The 15183-nt window shown below is 36.9% G+C and overlaps 1 protein-coding gene across 4 annotated transcripts in view; it reads left to right on the forward strand.

Annotated features, from left to right (window-relative positions):
• Positions 1–728: 728 nt before the first annotated feature.
• LOC131362678 (uncharacterized) overlaps positions 729–15183 on the forward strand; it is a 37024-nt gene continuing 22569 nt past the window's right edge. Inside the window, exons 1-4 of one of the 4 annotated variants that reach the window (XM_058404864.1) lie at positions 729–848; positions 5907–6308; positions 11770–13399; positions 14206–14475. In XM_058404864.1, the coding sequence (XP_058260847.1) occupies positions 5954–6308; positions 11770–13399; positions 14206–14475 (2255 nt within the window). In that variant the 5' untranslated portion in view covers positions 729–848; positions 5907–5953. Of the gene's footprint in view, positions 1327–5906; positions 6309–11769; positions 13400–14205; positions 14476–15183 lie in introns of all 4 variants that reach the window. The other 3 variants (XM_058404865.1, XM_058404863.1, XM_058404866.1) reach the window with 3 other exon arrangements.

Consider the following 15183-nt stretch of genomic DNA (forward strand, 5'->3'; position numbering starts at 1 on the left):
TATGAGTATAAAGGCAGATGTGAGAGACTAGTCAGTGGTTACAGAAGATGTTTGGTTGAAGTAATGGCAGCAAAATGAGGTGCCGCAAGCTACTAAATAAAGGGGTTCAAATACTTGTGCAAAAATCAAATTTTCAGTTTGTAATGATGTAAATAATGCAAAAATATCTCATATATAATATTTTATTTATTTCTTCAGTGTTGTCACATGAAAAGATATAATAAAATATTAAAATATATATGTAGAGCAACAATTCTTTTTTTCAGATCCTCAGAGAGTACTTTGCCATGAGGTGCCATGTTGAACTTCCAGTGACCAGTATGAGAGAGTGTGAGAGCGATAACACCAAATTTAACACACCTGCTCCCCATTCACACCTGAGACCTTGTAACACTAACTAGTCACATGACACCGGGGAGGGTAAATGGCTAATTGGGCGCAATTTGGACATTTCCACTTAGGGGTGTAGTCACTTTTGTTGCCAACGGTTTAGACATTAATGTGTGTTGAGTTATTTTGAGGGGACAGTAAATTTACACTGTTATACAGGCTGGACGCTCACTACTGTACATTGGAGCAGAGGGGCATTACTTCAGTGTTGTCACATGAAAAGATATAATAAAATATTTACAAAAATCTGAGGGGTGTACTCACTTTTGTGAGATACTGTACGTAAGCTTACTTCACATCCAGTACAGTAGGTGGCGATAATGCTCCTAAGAAGAGAAGGAGGATGAAGAAGAAGCAGAAGCTGTAGCTGTCCACCATTAAGTTTGCCTCCGTTCAGGAAGAGTAAAGTTCGTAACGCGGAGCAGAATCGCAGGGAATCAGTCTCATTCTCTCTCACAGTAAAGTGTATCATTTCACTGTAATTACTGCTTTATAACCAATAATCAGTTGTGAGCTTCGCTTCGCATTTTATATTCCCGCATTTATTTCCGGGTATCTAGAAGAGCTGCCATAAAAATACTACAGTAACTGTTACTTTCGGTTTTGTGAGACTTCGCTGAAGGCAGTGAGCGTTTTCTATGTCTTATTCTATCCAGGATTATTATATCTGAAAAATAACTTTAAAGATCATGTTTTCACATTCATTCTCTAAACCAGCCGTTTCTGGAGAATTCTGGACATGTTTATTAGATTTAATATGAATTCAGGCGCGGTGATGGGCACGTGCAATGATCTTCTACTTCCGTTTTCTAGAAATAACCAAAAACATATTTTTAGCCATAAAATAACCAGCGAGTTGCCTCTTATTTTTACGCATTTCATTTTTATATTTTTTTTATTTTTGACGCCTTATCACGCCTTCCTGCTCTGATCCAGGTGATCCCATATCCTTGGGCGAACGGAATGTGACATTATAAATGTTCTGTCACCTCAATCCTTAACCCACACTGAACATTATTAAAATCCAGTTTTATAATTCACAAATACTAATACAAGCCTTGAACATTTCATTTTATATCATCAGCAAAATATAATGAAAAAATACTGAAAAAATAAAAGTAATATTCCTTGCAGCCTTTATATTCCTACAGAAGCCCTGAACCACAAGGCAGGAATAAATACATTTTTCAATTGTATGTCATTCAAAATACCCCTCAGTCCATCAATAAGACTAATTTAATGAATATTCACCATTATTTAATATAATTAATATAATATAATGTAATATAATATAATATAATATAATATAATATAATATAATATAATGTAATATAATAATATAATTATTATATATGTTGTTACTCATATAGTCATTAAAGTTGGGATGCTGTGTAAAATGTAAATAAAAACAGAATGCAAAACTCATAAACCTATATTTTACTCACAGTAGAACATTAAAAAGAAATCAAATGTTTGAAGAAATGTACCATTTTAAGGAAAATAGGTTGTAGATTGGAAAAAAATTATAACATTACGGTAGATTATAAAAATGCCAGCATGACAAATTCCGACATTTATGGTTAGATTATTTATTTGAATAATTACTACAATAATCAGTTTCTATAAGTACTTAGTACATAACAATGTAGTTTCAAGCATTGCTTATAATAGCCTATTAATGTGGTAGGTTGAGTATCACAGGGCATTATATGAAATTAGAATGATTGTATTCATAAGTAAAATGTTATACACTACTCACAAAAAGTTAAGGATATTTGGCCTTTGGGTGAAATTTATGGAAAATGTAAAAAGTTCACGCTACAGTGATATTATATCATGAAAGTAGGGCATTTAAGTAGAAGCTGCAATGGTGATTTCCTCATCTCAAACAATTTATTGAAACAAAAGCCAACAACAGTGGTGGGTATACCACAACAAAAAATCTCAATGTCTCAATAATTTGTCATGTGCCCTTGACCATCAATTATAGCTTGACCACGACGTCTCATGCTGTTCACGAGTCGACTTATTGTCTGCTGAGGCATGGCATTCCACTCTTCTTGAAGGGCGGCCCTCAGGTCATTGAGGTTCTGGGGTGCAGGGTTACGAGCCTCTACACGGCCACTCGGCTGATCCCAGAGGTTTTCTATGGGATTCAGGTCTGGAGAAAGTGCAGGCCACTCCATTTGAGGTACCCCAGCCTCCAGCAGCCGTTCCCTAATGATGCTCCTCGATGAGCTGGAGCATTGTCGTCCATGAAGATGAAATTAGGCCTGTGTTGTTCATGCAGGGGCACAATGACTGGATTAATGATGTTATTCAGGTAGTATTGGCTTGTCACTGTACCATTCACAAGATCTACGGCAGTTCTGTATTGAGAAGACACACCTGCCCAGACTGTAACACCAACACCACCACCAAAGGCTCGTCTGTTGACAGCAGTGGCTGATGCATAGCGCTCTCCTTGATGTCTCCAACATCGTTGGCGGCCATCATTTCTGCTCAACGTGAATCGACTTTCATCAGAGAACAGCACTGAGGCCCATTGGTCCCTCGTCCAGCATAAATGCTCCCTGGCCCATGCAAGACGATGACGCCTGTGCCTGGTGGTGTGGTCAGGTACCCTTGCAGGTCGTCTAGCACACAGACCACGCTGATGTAAATGGATTCGAATGGTCTGACGTGACACTTGGGAGCCTCTCACCTCCCTTAAATGTGCCTGGAGTTGAGTGGCATTCATCATCTGGTTCTGCAGGGCACTGTTCACAATGAAGCGGTCATCAACGTGGGATGTGGCCAAAGGACGTCCACTTCTATGCCTTTCTGTGACTCTTCCAGTCTCTCTGTATCTCTCTCCCAACCTGCTGATGACACTCTGTGACACTCTAAGCTCAGTGGCCACTTCCCTCTGAGAACATCCTGTTTGAAGCCTCACAATGGTGAGGTTCTGTTGATCAATTGTTAGGTGTGGTCTTGGTCTCATGATGTCAGAATGTGAACAGCATGATGAAGAGGACTGTTTAAATACCAATTCTAATTGAACCAGAAAATTTATTGGTGGATTCATGGATCAAACCCCAGTTGTGAATTTTGCCGTTAAGCACCTTGTTAGAGAACAGCAAGTTCTGCAGAAAGTACTGAAACACTGAACAGTTGGAGATGTGCATTCAAAAGTGTAGAGAAGATCAAATTAAGTTCACCTGTAAAGGTTATAGTGCATTTTAGGTGCATCCTGAAATTTCACCCCAAAGCCCAATATCCTTAACTTTCTGTCAGTAGTGTATTTGATGCATAACTAATACACATACAGACAAGCTCTGTCTCTCAAAACTTTCCACTATCTTCATGATTATTCTTTATTAAATAATAATAAAAAAAAACCTTTGAGAATACATTAGTATTCACTAATCTAGAAAATCTAAAAGACTGATATAATCTTTAGGTAGAGAAATTTGCAGGCTACATGAGGTTTTTTTTTTTTTTTTTTTAATTCTTAGCGTAATTAGGAAAACCATTTAATGTTACTCAGGTCTTGAATAGTACATAAGTATGTGATTTGAGACAAAATTCTGTTGTTTATATTTATTAGGGCTGCAGCTATAGATTATTTTAGTAATCAAGTATTCTACCAATTATTCCATCGAGTAATCGGATAAGAAGTATTTTTCCTTTATTAAAGACGAATACTAAATATGCAAGAGAAAAAAGACAGGTCTCTTAAAATGAACAACCAAGTTGTTTCCTATTTAGAAAAATGAAAATAAAATCTAAACCTATTTAGTGCCATTGACATTCAAAATGCAAATACAAATATACAAATAAAAAAAACTTTATTACTTCAAAAAAAAGGTAAACAGTACAAAATAATAATAATAATTAATAATAATAATAATAAAACCTAAACATTGCATTTATGTTGTGCAACTTAACTTTGAGGTTTCAGTCTAACTACAGCTCAAGCAGGACATAAGCCTTTACTGTCTTCCTGGAAGACTTTGTGGTTTTTGTAAGAGGCAAAAATTAGTGGACAGGAAGGAAACTTGGAACAAGAACAAGAGTCCATCATAACAGTGAGGCATCATAACTAGCCACCATACTGATTTACGCTCTTAAATAGTCACTACATGTAGCCACAATCCACAGACATTTATACTGGCCTTAATAAATAATAATAATAATAATAATTTGCCTTTATTTGTCACATATACATTACAGTACAGTGAAATTCTTTTCTTCGCATATCCCATCCTTGGCGGTTGGGGTCAGAGCGCAGGGTCAGCTATGATACAGCGCCCCTGGAGCAGAGAGGGTTAAGGGCCTTGCTCTTCTTATTTTCAAATAGCAATCATATTGTTTTAAGCTAAGTGTGAAGCTTGTATTGACTCTGTGGACTTAAAGTGGGGACTTTGTGTGAATGTGATATTAACACAGTGAAGTTAGTTTGATATTCGGACATTAGACAGACATTTGGAAGCGGTATTTTAGGGACCGACGACAAATTTCTGTATGTGGTACTTGTTCCTTACCTGGCTACGTGCCCCAGTTATTCCAATTTCTTCTTAAATACACATGCCATGCGTCATTGCATACAGTTTCTGTTAATTTATTAATAATAATTTAATTAATAGATAGTAGTAATTATGCGTAATGTGAATTAATTTGTAATTATTGATTCATTTTTTTATTTAAAAAATCACTACTCCTTCATTACCTTCTAGGTCATGTGACCTTGTGACCCAAAACTAGTACCAAAATAATCTAATTGGAACCCCCCATGAGGTACACCTCTTATTATCCCAAAATATGTCTTCAATGATTTTTATTTGTTAATGGTCTCTAAAATACCACTTCCGAATGTCTAATGTCTGAATATCAGACTAACTTCACAGCGGTTGAGATGTTGAAGTATGGAACTTGTAGTGTTGTCTTGTAGTGTTCAGTCTTACAGTAATCACACTGTACAGAGTTTTCTGTCTGTCTTAGTTTGAAATGATCCCAAACTTTGAAAACTTTGTGCTGTTTTCTTTGTCCTGAATCTTCTCTGTGTGTGGTTACAGTAAATGGACTAAACGAAGCTTTAGTTTTTGTATTCGAATTACTCAGGTTACTCGAGGAATCGTTTCAGCCCTAATATTTATTACAGCAATTAGTGCTGTATGGCCACATTAGCATGAACACTTCTAATTTAAACAGGATGTGTCACCCAGTAACAGTAACAAAAAAACAACATAGTAGCACACAAAATCTGTATTTATAGTTGGTGATTTTATTATATTATTTTATAAAATAAATAAAAAGGTATATAAAACAAAAGAGAAAAATTGAGAGTTTATTTTGCAACCCTATTTGTAAATCAAACAACCACATGTTGGGGTCTAACCCCTAATTTGAGAACCCCTAGTTGAACTACTGTTGAGTATTTATTGTGTTGCTTAGTTAATTGAAACCTAATTGAACTAACAATAAAAATGTATCTGTATTGATGACTTATTCTAATTAATTGCGACTTTTTTCAGATCATAGATTGGTCGGCTTATGAAGTTGAAGAAATAACGACATCAATATGGCTTCTTCAAATCAAGATGCCAGACAGTATATAAAAGATGCTCATGAAAACCTGGTCAGATGGCTACAAAACCTGCCTCTAATTGTTGAAAAACTTCACCAACAGAATATTTTCAATGGCAATGAAATTAGAGAAATTGCGGCAGAACCAGAAAATTCCAACAAAACCAGGAGGATATTGGACTGGGTCTTAAACAAGGGTGAGGAGGCCTGCTGTAACTTTCTCAGAATACTGGATCACGAGAGGAACTCTGTCTTTCCAAAGCCAGATTCTTCTAACCGGACTCCTGATTTACATACATGGATCTGCCTGTTCTCCTTTAGCGATGAGGCTGAAGATGACTATATTGAGGGTAAGACTGCTTGACTTCCAGTTTTTGACTTTCCATGTTATCTAAACTTTATTTCCATTATTAAAACAAATCTCCTACACAAGGATATATTCCTGAAATCTTCAGAATGACTATCTACATATTAAGGAAAATGTATGTTATATTCCATAAAAGCATGTCTTGTCAAGGCTCCAGACTAATTAATGGTGTTCCTTTAGGGATGCTTTCAGGATGATAATATTGTATAATTGTACACTTAAAAAAAGTACAAATATCCTGGAAAATACACAGAACATGATAAGAGTGAGAGTGAACTATACATTAGTTATATATTGTTGATGTATTACAGTATTATGTAATTGCTAATGTTTAAAAAGTTACCACATCCTTAAGTACTTCTAGTATCTGTTATCTTACAGACATTTTGTCATATGGCTTGATTCTTTATGCTGATATAGTTTTGTAATGTTGCCTTGCTAAGTTAAGTGTTAACCACTGCTCAGCATCAACAAAGTACTTGTTTTCGAAGAACATGTTTTTTTTCTAAAACGTTCTGACACATAAGTGTAACATGTCCCCGAATGTGAGTAGCTCCCACTCACTTGTTCAAAGTGCTTATTTTATTTACCAATATTTACTGTTCATCTAATGCATTTGCATGTTTCTCCCCTGCTTTGGAAGATCAATAATCATGCCGAGGTCCTTTACTGCTGCACATGATGAAACAGAAGACCATCCAGAGTTACACTGTAATCAGAAAGCTTACTGCATGTGGTCCTAGTATAAGTACTTTTGTCTTGTCCGAGTTAAGCAGGAGGAAGGTAGTTGGCATCCACTGTCTAATGCCCTTTACACCACTCATTTGTTGTTGCTGAAACGATGAGAAGAGCAAACCTGTTAGACATGACTGAGCCTTAAGGCTTGGTCACACTACAAGACTTTAACCGTCGGCAGATCGCTTTGCTGTTCAGACTACAGGACTTCACTGTATGTCTTTTTGTCCTTGTGGTGTTCACACTATGCGACGCTTCATAAATGATCCACAAGAGGGGGTCGCACACCACACCATCTGACAACAACTCTTGTCACTCAACGCCATCCCCAACACACGTTTTGTCACGAAAACACACGTGACAGGTGGATCCGGAAATGACGCGAGACTTTTGGTAGATGTTTGTTTTGAAAATGGACGTCGGCAGGAGTCTCGCTCTAAATAAATGTTAATTTATTAAAATAAATGTTGTGTCCACACTATTTTTGAAGCCATGTTGCTGCTGCTGCTTTTCTTCCGGTGACCTCAACCTGTTGACTTGCTCTCTCATTGGCTGGAGGTCGCAGCTACAGCTGACACCACGTGATGTCAAGTCGGCTGATCGTCCCAGATATTTAACATGCCAGATATCTGGATTTTGTCTGAGAGGTGTCAGCGAGGTGTCAGCGAGCCTCTTTGAGGCGTCGTTGAGTAGATCACACATAAAGATTGCCGAGCGCTGATCACCCGCTGATTTTCCCACGATCACAGACTGATCTGTCGGCGAGCTCGTTAATTTGCAAATCGGGCTTAAAATCCTGTAGTGTGAACTGGGCTTAAGTGTTCACTTTGGCTGCTTGCAGTTTTGCTGCCAAGCCATTCTCCTGTTGCTCCACTGTGAGGGCTCTAATGACGGAGTTGTGGGATTATTAACTCTGCCTAATGCATCCAGACATTCCAATACAAAAACTACAGAGTTCTTGCTCTCCCTAACCCTCCAAATGAATCTCCAAATGCTTCAATCTTCTTAAAAATAAGTTGATGAGTCGATGGCAAAGGATGTGAAAATTTTGCAGCTCAACTATTGTATAATGCATTATTACAGTTTTATGTTTTTATACTCAAGATCATCTGAAATATATAATGACCAGTGAACCAAATGGGGAGAAGTAGTGTCCTTTCACATTTCTTGGAATTGTAATATTGGCAATGCTGTGTGTTTTGAAAGCCAATTTTTTATTTTTTAATTATGCTGTTAAATGTTACAGAGAGGGAATGTTGAGAAATCAGAGTGTAAACACAGAGTGGGCAGGTGGAGTAGACTTTAATAAACACATTGCAAACAATCCAAAAACACTAGGCAAAGTCAGTTTGGGACATGAACACAGCCTAGGTTAGGAACAGGGTTTGGGACATTGATGTGTTTTGCAACAGGATCAGGACAGCCTCCAACACAAAACTCCAATTCTTGTTCCATAAAGAGGTTGATGGGGCATTGAAGGAGGCCTCCAATGCAGAGCTCCACGACCTGTTCGCTCATACCATTGCTTGAAGATAGCATTATCATTTTGGCATTGTTCCATACTGCTGCATTCATGCTTGGTGAAGTATTCTGTCATGGAGAAGAGGTGTTGAGACCTCTGTCATGTGGGCAAAGTGAAATATGGAGGTGAAGGCAAGTGCAGGTGGAGTAGACAAACAATCCAAAAACACTAACACTAAAGTCAAAACTGACAGAGGTCAGGTGATCAGCAAACAGACAAACAGGCAGGAGTGAGAACAAAGTCAGGAAACAGACTGAGGTCAAAAATCTAGATCTAAACATGAAACAGGTAACAGGAAAACAAGACTTGGTACAGAGGTTTCACAAGAACACAACACTGATACTTTGTGATGAAGAAATGACACATACAGTGCGTAAAATAAGTATTGAACATGTCACCATTTTTCCCAGTAAATATTTGTAAAGGAGCTATTTTCACTAGATGCTGGTAGCAACCCATGAAATCAACACATTCACAAAAATCAAACTATATACTGTATGTCCATAAATTAAGTTATGTGTAATAATGTGAAATTGCACAGGGAAATTGTATTGAACCTTTGTTGTTAATGACAGTTTCAAGATGCCTCCTCTATGGACAAACTAGTTGCCTGCATTGCTCAGGTGTGATTTTGGCCCATTCTTCCACACAAACACTCAAATCTTGAAGGGTCAGTGGGGCTCTTATATGAACACTGATCTTTAGTTTTAAGGGATCATTGTCTTTCTGAAATGTCCACCCTTGTTTCATCTTTATCATCCTGGTAGATGGCAGCATATTTTTATCAAGAATGTCTGGGTTCATTTTTGCATTCATCTTTCCTTCAATTATATGAAGTTTGCCAGTACCCAGGGGCGTTTCTAGGATTGGAAAACATCAGGGGCTGAGCCCGAAACATCAGGGGCTAATTAGGGAGAGAGATTAAGCAAAAATAACATGTTTTGCAAGAGCATTTTTATGTAATGTTGTTTTATAATAAACACAAATTAACACAAACAGTATGTAACTTTATAAAATTTAAAAAGTTCATTAAATTCATTACATTTTCTCTACATTCAGGGCTAGATTAAAATTAGCCCTAGCGATGCCTCTGCCAGTACCATATGCTGAAAATCAGCCCCACTGCATGATGTTCCCACCTCCAAACTTCACTGTTGGTATGGTGTTTTTGGGGTGATGTGCAGTGCCATTTGTCCACCAAAAATGGAGTGCATTATGGCATTCATATCTGACCAGATTATTCTCCCAGTATTTCACAGGCTTGTCCAAATAGCGTGCATCAAACATTAAACGAGGTTCAACATCCTTTTCTTCACCAGTGGAGTCTTGTGTGGTGAGCATGCATACAGGCTATGGCAGTTGAGTGCATTGCTTATTTTCTTTGAAACAATTGTACGTGTTAATTCCAGGTGTTTCTGAAGCTCTCCACAACTGGAGCTCTTGGACAAGTCTTCAGATAATTGTTTTCACGCCTCTGTGCAAGCAGCACCTGGTTGTGGCCGGTTTTTGGTGAAATAATGTTCTTTCCACTTCTGGATTATGGCCTTAACAGTCCTGACTGGAATATTCAGAAGTTTTGAACTCCTTCTGTTACAATAAGGTAGCAAAGGTTTTGAGAGAGCTCTTTGCTTTTACCCATGTTGAGATATTTCTTGAGTGACACCTTGTTAATGAGACACCTTTTTATGGACCATCAGTTGGGATTGAAGCAGCTGATATTAATTTCCACTGACAAGGAGCAGAATTGTTTTCTAATAACTGATTGATTTCCGCTGATGTCTTGACTTTCCATGCCTTTTTACACCTCTCTTTCTTCATGTGTTCAATATTTTCCCCCGTGTCATTACACATTATTAAACATAAGTTGATTTCTGGACATCTATGGTTTGATTTCTTTACATGTGTGGATTGCATGGGTTGTATCAACATCTGGTGAAAATTTCATGTCAGTAGCACCTTTTAGAAACATATTTCCTGAGAAAATTGGTGACATGTTCAATACTTATTTTACCTGCTGTAAGTATTTAAATAGCATAAATAATCATAAGTTAAAACAAAACAGAACAATCAGAATATATTCGGGGAACAATCAGTAATGCTTAATATTTGGTTTCATAACTAGACAGGTTCTATTAGCCTATCTATTATTAAATTAGCATTTAATTCATTTCTGTCAATTCTATTTTAAAGCTTTTGTCCAGATGAGCGAAAGTTGCCAGGTGGATTATAAGGTTTATAAGTATAATATCCATTTGATAAAGAAATTCTCTATTTATAATTTTCTTTCAGTAGTGCTAACATAGTACATGGCACAGGCTAAATAATTGTTAGAAAGTCCACAGTTAATAATCCACAGTCCAGGGAATCCACAAATAATTGCACATTTCCTTACTTTTCTTGAGAAAATCTTCATTTCTTACTGCAGACATGTTTGACTCATTAGCTGTGAATAAAGTATTAAATTTGTATGTAAGGAGTCGTACTAGTAGAGATGGTAGAAATAAGAAATCTGATTAGATTAGTAGAAATAAGAATCTGTCTGTTGTTGAGGGTAGTTTTCAAAGTGGAATCTATTTTGCTTCATAAATATGTTTAAAAATATAAATATATTTATGAAAAATTTAAATATACTATGCTTGAGCCAAGGTGAAGGGTCTGGGTAACTCATTAGAAGGTTGGTTGTTTAAGCCTTAACATCATTAAACTGCCACTGTTGGGACCTTGAGCCGAGGTCCTACCTGCACCGGAGCATACCATCATGGCTCACCCTGTGTTCTGACCCCTGCTTCCTAAAAACCAGGATATGCAAATCAAAGCATTTGACTGTGCTATAAAGCATGTCACAAATAAAGGCTTCATAGGTTCATACTATGTAAATTGTTTAAGGAACCTTTGCTTGATAAAAATCAACAAATAGGTTTACATAGGAAAATCTGATTTAGTGTCCATACTATAACCTCTTAGATGTTAGTAAAACTTAGAATTAAAGCTAAAGACGTTTACACAAACTCTTATAAGCTTAATGCTACATGCTAAAGCTTTCTGACGAGCCAGTAACCCTGAATTCACCCTATGTTAAATATTGTTGTAAACATTAGAATTGTGATCTCAATCAAAATGTAATTAAACACTAAATAACTGAATTATTCCCATGAAAATGTTTTCACTTTTTCTTTGATTATTGCAGGACCTACCTCATGTCGTCAGCTGCAAAAACATTTAAAGACAAGAGAAAAGCACGTTTTTGGTCAACAGTGGAGTCAGAGCCTGCATTTCTATACAGACAAAGTACATGAAGAGTTCATCTTTGTTCCTCTAGTGTTGGATACAAAGACAGAAAAGTATACACCCCGTAACAAAATCATATTCAAGAGCAAGAAATCTAAAAAGTCCCGTTCAAAAAAGATGAAGACCTACATACCAAAGGACACACAGAGACAATCCCCTGAAGATTTACTCAATAGCAGGGAGAAGAGTATCCTAATAGTAGGAAAACCTGGAATTGGGAAGACGACAGTTGTTCAGCAAATGTTGCATCACTGGGCAGAAAGAGATGACGGAAAACTTGACTTCATGTTTTACTTTGATGAAAACACACTGACAAATACCTCAACTCCAGTTAGCTTAGAAAATCTCCTGCTGAGCACATTTCTAATGTCAAATCCACAGATTAAAGAAAATGCTGAAGAAATCTTGCAGTATCTTCAAGAATATTCTGAAAGAGTCACCATTGTTTTTGATGGAATCAGAGATTTTCAGAACAACGTGATTTTGCTGGAAATCATACAACTTCTGCCTGAAGCAAAGATAGTGGCAACATGCAGGCCTGAAGTAGAGTACGAGTTCTCTGACTGGACAACATGCAAAGTCTATGTTCAAGGTTTCAGTGAAGAGTCGATTTATGATTTTTTTAGGAAAGTGTCATGTAATGATCCAGAGTTAGTAGACATTGTGATAAACAATCCTGCTCTCTTCAGTCTCTGCCACGTCCCTATGTATGCTTTTATGGTGGCAGCCTGCATTTCATACTACACTTCTGAAGAAGCACAGAAACCCTTCACAGCTAGTGAGCTGTATGTACGAATTTTCCGTCACTGTCTACAGAGACACAGAAATAAGAAACTACTGCATTTAGATGAACACATTAAAAACTGCAGAGACAAGGTCCTGTCTTTAGCAGAGAGCGCTTTCAATGCAACCAAGTCAAAAACTATCGACCTGGAGTTTGATTATGATGAGGGAGGCATTGCTGGTGCTTTCTTGAAGACTGTCTCAGTTGTGTCACATTCCAGGAGTTTTTGTGCATTTCTTCACAACACAATGCAGGAATTTTTTTCTGCTCTCTGGCTTCTAGAAAAATCAGAAATACTTGATGATGTTCTTCTTCTGTGTCAGAATGAAAACAGTGAACACATGAAACATGTAATTCCTTTCCTCTGTGGACTTCAATCACAAACCAACATTGATCATCTGAAGTGTCTCTTTCCACTGAACAAGGTGAAGGAAAATAGTGATGGGTTCTTTGAGAAGGTCTTAAACACTTTCATTGGTGAAAAACCAGAGGATGAATACGTTGACATTGCCTTCATATGTCAGTGTCTGTATGAATTTCAGTCACCTGAAACCTGCTGCTCATTTCTAGAGAGAATAAACTATCATCTAGATTTGAGTGAGGAACATCTTGACCCTTACACATGCTGTGCTGTGTCCTATGTAATCAACCACTCCAGAAACACACAGGTTCATCTTGATTTGGAGAACAGTGCTGTGTCCCTCTCAGGCCTGAAGATGATTCTCAGACATTCACATTATCTAAGGTATTAATATTTAAATTGTATACTTTTATGGTTGTAACAATATAGAAATTTTGAATTTTATATTATATAGTGGTGTATAAGCAGCCTTTTATTAAAATAAACTATTACCTCAATATATGCCATAGGTGTCCAGATTCAGTTGACTATAACATTGAGGATAATAAAAGTACAGCAACTGAAACATAAAGACTGACTATATGTGCCGTCAATTCAGACTGTATGCAGCATATATTGAAACAAAAGCTGTGTATTAGATTGAAAAAAGAAATATGGATAATAAAACATTGGCCTCTTTCGCCAAACCTTTGCTCTGCCTTTTTCTCTGTGGGTTTACCAGGTTTCAGCACAATTGCAATTTGCATTTTTATATTTTTTTGTCAGGATATGTACCTTAACTGACTTAATTTATCTATCTAAAATATTCTAATTTATTCCAACCAGATTCCAGTTTGACATAAAAACATCATAATGTGTCTCAAGTGTGTGTGTCTGAAGTCATACAGCTCTCTGTGGCTCAAATGTCTTTTTTAATCAAACACACTTCTCTATTCAGAGTAGAACATCAGGAATAGTTAGCTGGTTAGCTGGTTAGCTTTCCTGTATTTTTAAATCCATTTAGTAGAAAGTACATATCTCTAAAGTATTTTACCTCAAGTAATATGAACACTATTTTATGACACATAGCTTACTTTATTATGCAGTCTGTCCAATATATTGTATGGAGTCTTGTATCAGAGTTAATACTATATGATGTGTGTGTGTGTATGTATGTATATTCATATTGTGATGTTTTTTTCTGTCTCCAGGAATTTCTCAACAACACTAAGTCAGATCTGGACAATTGCCTTGAAGTGTGCGGACCTGAATTATCTGATATATCTGCTGCAATTATGTGGGAATGAGATTCACATCCCAATGAGCAGTCAGACAGATGTGCTTGAGCAAGCTGGAAAAATTATAACCCAATATGCAGAACAACCAATTCTCCATCTGCACTGTGATAAAGACCCACAACAGCTCACAGATCGTTTCATTACCACAGTGTTCTCATGGCTGCCACACATCAGCTCTTTCCAGTGAGTAACTCATGAACAAAGATTTTCTACACTTCATTTCCCACGTGCATGTAATTCATTGTCAAACAAATGTCTTTCAACGAAAAACATAACATTAATGATTATAAAAAATATTTTGTTGAATGACTTTTTTATAAATTCATTTATTATTAGTCTTAAGTTACAAGGAGCATTGGCTGTACAAGTCCCTGTATATGAGCCATTACGTTAATATTAACCTATCATTGATGTTACAGCCAGAAGTAACTCTTCTGATAGTTTTTTTCACTCCTCTGTCAGAAATCCTGAGAAGCACCTGGTTGTAAATGATTTATGGTGAAATAATGTTCTATCCACTTCTGGATTATGGCCCCAACAATGCTCATAGGTTTTAAAATCCTTCTGTAACCAATGCCATCAGTATGTTTTGCAACAATAAGGTTGTGAAGGTTTTGAGAGAGCTCTTTGCTTTTACCCATCATGAGACATTTCTTGTGTGACACCTTGGTAATGAGACGTCTTTTTATAGGCCATCAGTTGGGACTGAAGCAGCTGATATTAATTTGCACTGACCAGGGGCAGGATTGCTTTCTAATTACTGTTTGATTTCAGCTGGTGTCTGGGCTTTCCATGCCTTTTGCACCTCACTTTCTTCATGTATTGAATACATTTTCCCTGTGACATTACACATTAATACAAATAATTTATGGACATCTATGATTTGATTTC

The sequence above is a fragment of the Hemibagrus wyckioides genome, linkage group LG12 (genome assembly GCF_019097595.1).
Source record: "Hemibagrus wyckioides isolate EC202008001 linkage group LG12, SWU_Hwy_1.0, whole genome shotgun sequence".
NCBI lineage: Eukaryota > Metazoa > Chordata > Actinopteri > Siluriformes > Bagridae > Hemibagrus > Hemibagrus wyckioides.